The sequence below is a fragment of the Cicer arietinum genome, chromosome 4 (genome assembly GCF_000331145.2).
Source record: "Cicer arietinum cultivar CDC Frontier isolate Library 1 chromosome 4, Cicar.CDCFrontier_v2.0, whole genome shotgun sequence".
NCBI lineage: Eukaryota > Viridiplantae > Streptophyta > Magnoliopsida > Fabales > Fabaceae > Cicer > Cicer arietinum.
This window is the reverse complement of record NC_021163.2, coordinates 7,228,920-7,239,486: the sequence shown is the minus strand read 5'-3', so window position 1 is coordinate 7,239,486 and position 10,567 is coordinate 7,228,920. Positions and strand designations below refer to the sequence as shown.

The 10,567-nt window shown below is 35.2% G+C and overlaps 2 protein-coding genes across 2 annotated transcripts in view; one reads left to right on the top strand and one right to left on the bottom strand.

Annotated features, from left to right (window-relative positions):
• The first annotated feature begins 3,290 nt into the window (after positions 1 to 3,290).
• On the top strand, positions 3,291 to 5,912 carry LOC101508750 (uncharacterized). Its single transcript, XM_004495862.4, has 3 exons — positions 3,291 to 3,648; positions 4,211 to 4,308; positions 5,019 to 5,912. The coding sequence occupies exons 1-3, from the start codon at positions 3,523 to 3,525 to the stop codon at positions 5,590 to 5,592; spliced, it is 798 nt and encodes a 265-aa protein (XP_004495919.1). The 5' UTR covers positions 3,291 to 3,522; the 3' UTR covers positions 5,593 to 5,912.
• Positions 5,913 to 5,965: 53 nt separating this feature from the next.
• The window catches only part of LOC101508443 (probable protein disulfide-isomerase A6), a 5,064-nt gene continuing 462 nt past the window's right edge, over positions 5,966 to 10,567 (bottom strand). The window contains exons 2-12 of the mRNA XM_004495861.4: positions 10,461 to 10,567; positions 9,301 to 9,385; positions 8,698 to 8,795; positions 8,488 to 8,543; positions 8,033 to 8,150; positions 7,821 to 7,848; positions 7,631 to 7,722; positions 7,056 to 7,212; positions 6,774 to 6,898; positions 6,543 to 6,642; positions 5,966 to 6,301 (exon numbers count right to left, since the gene is read on the bottom strand). Coding sequence (XP_004495918.1) covers positions 6,236 to 6,301; positions 6,543 to 6,642; positions 6,774 to 6,898; positions 7,056 to 7,212; positions 7,631 to 7,722; positions 7,821 to 7,848; positions 8,033 to 8,150; positions 8,488 to 8,543; positions 8,698 to 8,795; positions 9,301 to 9,385; positions 10,461 to 10,567 — 1,032 coding nt within the window. The 3' untranslated portion in view covers positions 5,966 to 6,235. The remainder of the gene's footprint in view (positions 6,302 to 6,542; positions 6,643 to 6,773; positions 6,899 to 7,055; positions 7,213 to 7,630; positions 7,723 to 7,820; positions 7,849 to 8,032; positions 8,151 to 8,487; positions 8,544 to 8,697; positions 8,796 to 9,300; positions 9,386 to 10,460) is intronic.

The window sequence follows — 10,567 nt, the reverse complement described above, 5'->3', positions numbered from 1 at the left end:
TTATTCAGCGATTTATTCAGCGATTTATTATTCATCTGCCAATCATATCATTTAAAACAAAATACAACTCAAAAGTATCAATCATCTGCCAATCATATCATTTAAAACAAAATACAACTCAAAAGTATCAATCATCTGCCAAAGACATATAATCTGAATTATTTTCTAAATCTAAAGAACCCCAATGTTGTAGACGTCCTGCATAAGCGATAGCCCATGATGTAGACTCATCGCTACGATGCTTCTTCCAATGCCATGCAAGTGGTGGTAACGGACATGCAGATTTCAATTTAACTTGAACCCAATGATTTTCGTTAACAAAACCAATGCTGATAACACGATCACGTGACAAATCTCCATTATGTGCACCCCTCAATGGGAAAAAAGTCAAACAAAAAGTTTTTGCTAATGTAACAAGAACGAGATTATATTTTGTTGCTATCACGTAACCCATATCAGGAATGGTCATCCACTTCTCATTACCTTGGTTTTCCAACTCAGTTACAAGTAAAGACTCTGTCACTTCTTGCAAACGTTCCTTGAATAATGCAGCATATAAATCAGGTTTGGACTTAATCTCTGTATACAACTGCCGACGTATAATGCTCCAGTATTCTTCACCATAACCAAGTAAAGCAGCAATAGCACGATATCCACAGTTTCCATCTGCTTTAACATTAACTATGTCTTCAATATATGGATGAATTAAAGAAGGAAACTCGTGGAAATATTTTTTAACCTGGTGGGAGACTTGTTTGGATGCTTGATGGGAGACTTGTTTGGATACCTGCTGGGAGACTTGAGTATCAACATGCTCAAAGTATGATGGGTCGCGATATACGTCATATCCCTTCGGCTTATTGCCTTTTTTCTTAACACCACCTTTTGTTTTGATTTTATCCACTGGTGCACACATTGATGTTGTCTCCGGATATGCTATTTCACGCAACTTGCTCTTTAAAGCCCTTCTTCCAGCAATATTAAGTGTTTTCCATTTTTTCCAAATTATATCCATCTCCGATGTAATGTCCAACTCTGAATCATTTGTCAACTGGTCATTCTCTTGATCACTATTCAAGGTTAATTTCCTCCAATGTATATGAACAGCATCTAATGGGATTGGAACACCTTTCATCTTGTATCCTGCTAACTCACATGCACAAGGTAATCCATGAGTCTTTCTAAGTATACAACAACACACATCTTTGTCGTTACCGACATAACTGACTCTCTTGTATTCTTCAACAATATCACCTAAGGCTTTCTTGGATACCACCCAAGTCAATTTCTCAAAGAATGGATTGTTGTGTATATGCTCTTTGCGACCTTTACTTATCTCAAATGAACCTTTGATCTTAATAATTTGAAACTTCAACATGTCATTCATACCATTCCATGCCTTACAAAAATCTCCTTTACTGTGTTCCAAAAATCTCTTCAATGACCAATGAGCAGACTCAACCCTAATATTTAAACAAAAAAAATACAAAATGTGAAGTAATGATCATATATCATGCATAAATCATATATCATATATCATACAAAATGTGAAATTTTAATGACATACCTATTAGTCGTAGTATTTCCTAGATGCAATACTCGATTGGTCCATGCTTCAACAAATCTTTCCTTATGAGGATTCAACCATGTGTCTCTGACGTAGTCAAAGAAAATAATATTATCGACACATGCTTGCTCAAATACTTGCAAAAGTTCCTCGTACTCCTTCTCTTCAGAACAATAAACAATTTTCCTCCACAACTCAAGAATGGGTTCTTGCATGTCTTTCTTTAATATATACTGTTTGCATTTGGCTCCAACATTTTTGTTAATATGAAGTTGGCAAAGTAAATTTGTTGAAGATGGAAATACAACTTTAATTGCATTCATTAAAGCCAGTTCTCTGTCAGTCACAATCACCTGAGGAAATGGCGTGTTTGAAAAAAACAACTCTTTTAACTTCTCCAATGCCCACCAAAAGTTGTCTTGACGTTCAGAATCCATATAAGCAAATGCAACATTAAATGTCAACCAAGTTGAAGTTACACCAACAATTTCAAACAACGGTAACCTATACTTGTTGGTTTTGTAGGTGCTATCCATGATCAATACAAGAGGGAACATGTTAAGCAAAGTTATGGAATCTGTGTGCGTCCAAAACATATCCCTCACAACGTTGGAGTCCTCATGAGTCCTACTCCAACAAGTATATTTCTCAGCTTCAAGTAACTTCAACAAGTGTTGCATATCAGTTCTAGGTCCCATCAAATTCTTCCTGTATGTACTTCGTCGCTTGTAAATTTGATAGATACTAGTCACATTCTCCGTATCTCGATCTCTCAAAGATGACAAGATATGTCTCGGTGCAACGTGATACTTTGTCAACTCGTCAACATGTTTCTTATCTTCTTCTGTTAAGCGTCCCATAAATGCATTATTCTCAAAAGTAGCTACTAACTCATGGTTGTGAAGTCCACAGATTAAACTAATAATCCATCCTTCATCATTTTTCAGTGGTCTCGCTTTAAGTTTAAACGGACATCCACACTTTTTAGTTGAAGTACCTGTGTCATTTTTATTTGACTTATATTGTCCACCTCTATCACAACCAAGAATTACTTTTGACTTTCTTCCTCTCTTTCCAGTCTCTACGTCTGATCGAGTAATGATAACTGCTACTCGATTTTGTCGACCTATCTCTCTTGCCCATGATATGACAGCTTCTCGTGACTCAAAAATTTGATCAGTTGTAAATGCTTCAGTTAAATCTATAAATACTGGTCGTGTGTTTTCCATCCCTAGTTCAAAAAAACAATTCAAATAAAATAACAAACAAATTAAAAGCATATTCAAAAAAAAAAAAATATTAAGTACTGGATTTTTGAAATTTCCGGGTTAACTACCGGAAATTTCAAAAAACCAAATTTCCGGTGAACAAAAAATGACTACCGGATTTTTCAAATTTTTGAAATTTCCGGTAGCTTCCGGAAATTTCAAAAACCCGGTATTCAAATTACAACTACCGGAAATTTCAGTTTCCAAATTTCCGGTAACAATTATAACTACCGGAAATTTTGATGCAACTTACCGGAAATTTCAGCAAGTTCAGATTTTTGAGTAATTTTTTTTAACTGCTCGTAAATGAATTTTTTAAGGATAAAATTGGATTTTTAACAATTTGGGGGGTATAAGTTTAAATGGGGGGGTACAATAGCCAATTCCCAAAACTTAGATACATGATTAAATCAGCGATGAGAATTACGAAACACGTGTCGGTCACCAAGAGTAGGTCCACGATCCTAAACCATATCAACGACAACATGCTGCATTACTCTCCAATCGCTTCTCTTCGTTCCCAAACAAAAAAAAAAACTCAGATACTGCAACGTTTCACTGCGTCCTTTCGTTCATGGCAAGCGAAACCCAAATGCCAAATCTTAGCTTTTTCCTCAAAAGTCGCAACATTGAATAATCTTTTTCCCCCCAAAGAAATTTCCGTGTTGAAACAAATTGGATCCAACAATGGGTTTCGATTCGAATTTGATAGGGTCACCTTCTTCCTCTTCGCCTAGTGCCAAACGCCCCAGAGATCCCGAAGAAGAAGTTTATGTCGACAATCTTCGCTCTCACAAACGTTACCTAAGCGAGGTTACACATCTCTGTCTCATTTGCCTTTTGTCCCTCTTTTTGTCTTATTATTATTATTATTATTTTATTTTTATATTTTAACCTTGACAAAACTTCCCAATTGGTTTTTTTTGTTTTGTTTACAAGGTTTCAATATTTAACCACTTGGCAGTTATTGTGAATCTGTGATGGGATTTTTTTTTACCATGTTTTTGGCGTTTCTAATTATTGTCCGTTTCAGTATCCGGATTCTTGTGATCTTTAGCAGTTATTACTACTATGCTGTGACCAAATGGCAATATTAATTTATGAATATTGTTCAAAATTGAAACTTGGGTTGACGTCATTTTGTAAATTATACACTACTTTTTTTTTTTTGGTGTAACTTAGCTGAAACACTATTTTAGAAAGTGTTTTTTGTTTGGAGGACATGATTGATTTGATTTGATCATGTATATATTTGTTTAAATTGCTATTAGGTGACTGATTTTGTATTTTCATTTATGTTTTTGTTACAATCAAATGAAGTGAGTTGTTACAGGGTTTAAGTTACAGTTGCTTAATTTGTTGTTTCACTTAACAGATAATGGCATCCAGTCTTAATGGATTGACAGTTGGAGACTCACTTCCTGATAATCTCATGGAATCTCCAGCAAGGTCTGAAAGTTTGTTCTCTCTCAGGTAAAAATTAAATCAGGGCTACACTGATATACTAATCCCAGTATGGTAATGTATTAGCATGGTAGCATATCAGCAGTAATTATATGATCTTGAATGGGATCAGACATGTGCAATGTATTAGCTAGGTTCGTATTGCTTGTGGAGTGAATGATTGCCAGTTGCATCATCACATTTTATATATGTTTTGGCAGTGTATGCTGGCTTCAAAAGTCTCCTGTAAATTATACTTGTTTGATTTTCTGTATTACTTGAGAGTTTGGTTAATAGTATTTTAATCATCACTCTAGCCACGCAAAATATATTGTAAAATGCATCATTCGGCATCAGTGCATCATTCTCTCAGTGAACTGTCGCATAGTCTTGTATGCTCTGTAGCTCAACTCACTCAACCTTTGATTTTTTGGAGTTTTGACTGTCATAGCAGAGTAATGGTTGATTTCTCTTGCTGTCACGTTTACTTAATATTAATTTTCCTGATGCTACCATTCCTATTTTTGACGATGATGCTATCTTACTATCTTACTATTTTTCAGTGTTATCTGCATTGTACTTATTTATTTATTTATGTTCTTTGTGCCTTACTCAAAATGATGAGATATAATATATAGAAAATGATAATTTGCAAGCACCAATAGTGAACAGCTAGCAATATTTTGTTGAAATTAATTCATTGTGTTTCAGATAACTTATTTCGTTGAACTTATTTTCAGGGATGATATATCTTTACAATATTCACCAATGTCAGAAGACTCAGACGACTCAAGGTTTTGCGAGACGCCTGTGCATAGTTGCTCATCTCAGCCAGATAGCCGCCCTGGCAGTCCAGTTTCTCCATGTAGATACCAAAGACCACATAATGCATTTTCTTCAGCGCCTACCACAAGTTTAAATGTTTCTCACGGCTTTCCAGTCTCAGCGGTTACTAGCTCTCAGTCTCGCCAGCGAGGCTCAGACTCCGATGGCCGATTCCCATCATCTCCAAGTGATATATGCCACTCAGCTGACTTAAGAAGAGCTGCACTTCTAAGATCTGTGCAGATGAGAACACATCCTGCTGGTTCTGCATCTTTGGAGCTGCCATATGGTTCTGGTCAAGAGCCTTCTCCTAATATCGATCCTGAGGAAAGGCCATGCTCATACTTGAAAACTCTTGTGGATGAAAGAGATTATCAAATTGAAGAGTGTTCACCAATAGGTATTCCTGAACCTGAGTTTGACCCTGCCAATAAGCCGTGCAGGGTCTTAAATATGAATCCGAAAAAATCAGAGGATTCTGGAGGTTAGTTACTTGCTGATTGGGGAATTGTTCATCTCTGATGGAAGCAGTTGCATGTGTTAGTTTTGACCAAAATGAAGTGTGTAGTATTTGTCTTTTGGAAATCAGTTCTCCCACATTTATCTTCTTACGTAAATATTCCTTACAGTTTTGCCTCAGTTTTTACCTTTTGAATTTGCATCTTTGTTTATTTATGTTAAATTAAGATTGCTCTGTTTTTTTAGTGGAAGGGCAACACATATGAATAGATAATTAGTTTGTATTAAGTATTACCCAGCGTCGTGTAACAAGTTATACCATAAATCAACGAAAGAAAAAGATTGTTAAAGTTATTGTCTTTCCAAAATCGATCTCAGGTAGACTACAAAGGGGTAAAGAACGTCGTGTAACAATTTATACCATAAATCAACGAAAGAAAAGGATTGTTAAAGTTATTGTCTTTCCAAAATCGATCTCAGGTAGACTACAAAGGGGTAAAGAATAATCTTCAATGCCCCAAATTGTCGTATAATATATCATTAAAACAGACTCAAATTAAGTACTACAAGTCTCCACTTTGAAAATCTCCCAATGATATCAATGTCAATCATCAGAAGGAGCTGCAGTGGAACAGTAGCTTCCAGGATAGATGGTAGAACTTGCACTGCTAAATCAGGCATACGTTGACAGGATGTTTTTCTTAAGAGTGAATTCGTCGGCCTTAGCAGGGCTGATAGACTGCATCAATCAACACACAAATAATGAGTATCACCACGATTATGAAGAAACAACAATTTGTCCATTTCATTTCTTAATCTCCTTTAACGACCAAATTATTAAAATTTATAACAGCATAATTTTGTTTTATTGCAAAATAACTATTTCACGATACCAAAGAGAATTCCAATTTTAACCATGGTTATTGTCTCATGCATTGAGTGAAACTTTCAAGGCTTTTGCTTTGCTTAGAGAATATTACCTTTTCAAGGATGCGCTCTAGGCGCTGGATTTCATTCTTAGCATAATCAGAACCTTTCTCCCTGTAATTCTTGGCAGCTTTCAAGTAAATCTTCCCGTATCTAATGGAATAAAAGAGTTGGATTATCGCATCTACCGTATACACATATCAAGTTAAGCTATTCTCATTGGTCTTAATTTAAAGCAATTAACCATGCCAATATTCTAAAAGGATGAAGTTATGTTACACTACCTTGAAGCAGATCCCTTAAGCTTCTCAACTTCCTCTTCCATTCGGGCAAAGACGGTCTTCTTTTCTTCGTCACTAGCAGCTACAAACTCTTTTACCAAGACGTCCAAATTTTCTACTATGCCAGCCTATAGAGAGAAATATCAAGCAAGCACAATATTAAATGCAACAATTTGAACTTTCTATCCCCCTCTAATACCACTGTTCACTGCCATCAATTTCCTTTTTTTTTTAAAAAAAAAAAACAAAGAGACAGCATCCCCTCTTTGATCTGAATTCACTAACCTCAGAAGTAAGCTGTCCTTTAGCATCTCGACTTGTTCCAGATTTCTCATTGATAAAAGCTACAAAATCATCTAAGTCTCTTCCACCTCCGTAATCTTCACCGGCTTTATTGCTCTTGGGGAAGAACTTCAAGGTAGGAAATCCACTCACATCATACCTGCATAAACATTATTCCAGCAATTTTTAGTTATTACTGATATCGTACTCTTCCACCTCCAAGTCTTCAGTGGCTGCAGCTTTTGTCTTGTTAATCAATATATAATTGCATAGTTCAGTTGTGATGTTTTATCTTATGAGCAGTATTAATATTTTTCCATCTATTTCAGTTCCTGAATTTTTTCTTCCTGCTATCTGACATTAAAATCCAAATCGGAATAACATTGAAATATAGTCCGTGAACAGATAAAAGATTAATGTATCCCACCACATCACACAACATGCACATTTGGTCCAGTAGGCCCCAAATATTAATCTTTTAAGAAACCAATTCATGGATACATTGAAATACAGTCCATGAACAGATAAAATATGACATTAAAACCAATTCTTTTAAGAATTAGGCATCGAAAACTTACTTTTCAGCCAGATCCCTATATTTATCGGCATCCAGATTTGCAATCACAACATCGTCCTCTGATTTAAAAGCTGAGGCAACCTTCTCATAAACCTGTCCGGGAAAAGAGCAAAGTTTAACATAGCTTTTTCAGAAAATAAATGCATTAACCTGAAGTTTATAAAAAGGAAACCACAAAGATATCCACTTACAGGAGCAAGACTTTTGCAATGTCCACACCTGGCCAAATAACAAACGTTTATAAGATATAGCAGTAATTGAAAGTTTTCAGAAACATTCCACGAGTGAATGGAACCAAAACATTATTACTATGTTACAATATTTAAATACAAAACAAACAAAAAAGTAAAAGTGATGATTAAATACAGAGAAAAATGACAATCTAAAGATTATTGGTGAGTACCATGGTGCATAAAACTCAACCAAGACATCTTTGGTTTCATCCAAGACAACTTCGTTGAAGTTTTCAGGTGTTAGCACCACTACACTAGATGGCGCAGTAGCAATTTTTACATTGGTTCCTGTAAGTCAAAACCTCTGGTTAGGAAATCTTACTACAATTGCAAATATAATACACAGAAGAAAAAAGGGGACAAGCAAACCATGCTCACAAGTATGCTCAACATCGTCTTATAAACTAAAAAAATCGAAGTGTGCAGATTTTGATGATTTACGACATGAAACCTAAAACTCTAGTATCTCAGAAAATCTGCCTCTACAGTAAAATAATTTAAAAAAAAGTTGTGATGCTGAAGGATGGCTATTAATGATATTTCTGTGGGGAGGCACTATGTTTCCTTAGAACTTATACAAATATGTTAACATTACAGCACATGACTTCAAAACTGCAAATAGTACCTCCTTCTGTATTTACAAACTCGGCAAGTGATTCTGCGGTGCGAGGCCCTTCAAACCTACAGGAATTTTCCAAAATCAAGTATCAGATGCCAAAAGATAGGTGTGAAAATGAAGGATAAGTGACAATGAGCTGAGATATTATGTTATAAGTAACTGTGAGTTGAGATATAAAATCACATATTATGTTTTATATAGCCAAGGTTATCTCACTTTTTGGGTTCCAGAGATCCTTTTGGAAACCACTGAATTGTTGGGTATCCAGAAACTCCATATTTGCTGCACAAACTCTTATGCTCATCACAGTCCACCTATAGCAGATTAATAAGAAAGCTTCATATGTTCAGTAAGCTTATTGAATCATCAACGAGAAAGGCGAAAAAGAAACCATAAAGTTCAAGCTCAAAGATAATGACGAAAATTTGCAAAGAGTATAGCTTTCCAAGGATGAGGCATCTCTCCCACCTCCCCCTCTACTTTAAAATTTCAATCATATATATATATATACACGGAATGCAGAAGGAGATAACATTTTTATTACGTAAAGAGCTCAACAGTGGAGAAAAAGAATCCCCAAGTGATTACATGGTAGTCAAAGTATCACTTGCAGCTTAAACTTCCCAGTTATGAAGAGAGGCATACAACACCAACATGCTTCACAATAAGAGCAGGATTACCATTAAAATAAACAGACAATCATAAACAGATAAATTTTCATAAAACTTAAAAAGTAGTGCAAAACAGTTTCCCAAGGCAATTGATAAACTCCGAACAATAATCAAAGGTATGAATGCAGAGAAAAACCAGGGGGCTGACCTTGCCAATTAAAACAGATTTGGCCTTCTTGAAGCTGTTACCGAGCTTTTCATATTCTGGAGCAAGCTTTTTGCAGTGTCCACACCTATTGTTACACATAAGGCGCAACACTAACATTAATTTAACCGTGCATCATACTTGCAGCATCACAAATGATTATACAGCCAATAATGCTTCACAAAGATTTTCTTCACCAAGTGTGAAATAACACTTACACATTACAAAGGGAAATTTATAGTTGTGAGTACAATGAATAGGTTATGCTCAAGTTTTTAAACTGGGAAATATAAATTAAAATTCTGCTTCCCATAATGAAGCTTAGTGGATATGGTGTTTGGGTGCGTTCGTGCCTGATTTGTTTAACTGTGTCAGTACTAATTAGAGGTTTTATCTAGTTTCTCGTTGCCCTTTTCTTTCGGAAAATATATTCTCCTTTTCCCTATATTTGTCATTCACTCTTTTAAAAAATAGACCCTTATCTTATCTAACAAAAGAGTATAAATCAAACAGCCTATAATATCCTTCATTCTAATAAAAAATATTTTTTTTCTGTTAAAATAGTATAAATTAAATTAAATAGCCTTACATTCAACCCAAAAAATTCACATTGAGACGCATAATCTTTACTGCGATCAATAGTCACTGCTCAGCAATCATATCAGCCTATTAATCATGATAATATAACATTAATATTTTTGTTTACAACTTGTATAAAGGTTTCTACTGTGTTACATGTTTCATTTCCTCTGTGGATGTTTACAAGGATGACAAGTCAATGGTCATTAGTAATAGCGAGTTTAATCGCAGATTTTAGTCCCTCTAGTTTCAATTGGAGGGATATTAAGATTATCCTCTAATTAGATTATTAGTTAAATCAAAGAATCACAATCAATTTCCACATGTAAAAAATGAAGTAGTGACACTAAATAACCCTAATTAACAAACTAGAAGAAAGTGATCTAAAGTGAACTGCATAAAAAGTTAAAACGGCATCGTATCATCTACAAGAAGTGATAACCGTTTAAAGCAAGATAACAAATGAGATCGATTAAGGTGATAAAAAGACGAAGCGAATCGAGAATCCTAAGCAAACAATTTCAACGGCGTGAAAAAGTAAAAAGTGATAGAAATAGAGAAGAATGGACGATCGGTGAAATTACCAAGGGGCGTAGAACTCAACAAGAGCTCCTTTATCTTGACCAACTTCCTTTTCGAAGTTATCTTCAGATAGCACAACGACGTCGTCTGCTGATACTGATGATAGGGA

What these genes read in the sequence shown, in the direction of transcription:
- LOC101508750 (XM_004495862.4), top strand. Translation starts at nt 3,523, where the DNA reads ATGGGTTTCGATTCGAATTTGATAGGGTCACCTTCTTCCTCTTCGCCT. An exon ending in ACAAACGTTACCTAAGCGAG is followed by an intron (nt 3,649 to 4,210) that starts GTTACACATCTC and finishes TTCACTTAACAG; the next exon opens with ATAATGGCATCCAGTCTTAA. An exon ending in GAAAGTTTGTTCTCTCTCAG is followed by an intron (nt 4,309 to 5,018) that starts GTAAAAATTAAA and finishes ACTTATTTTCAG; the next exon opens with GGATGATATATCTTTACAAT.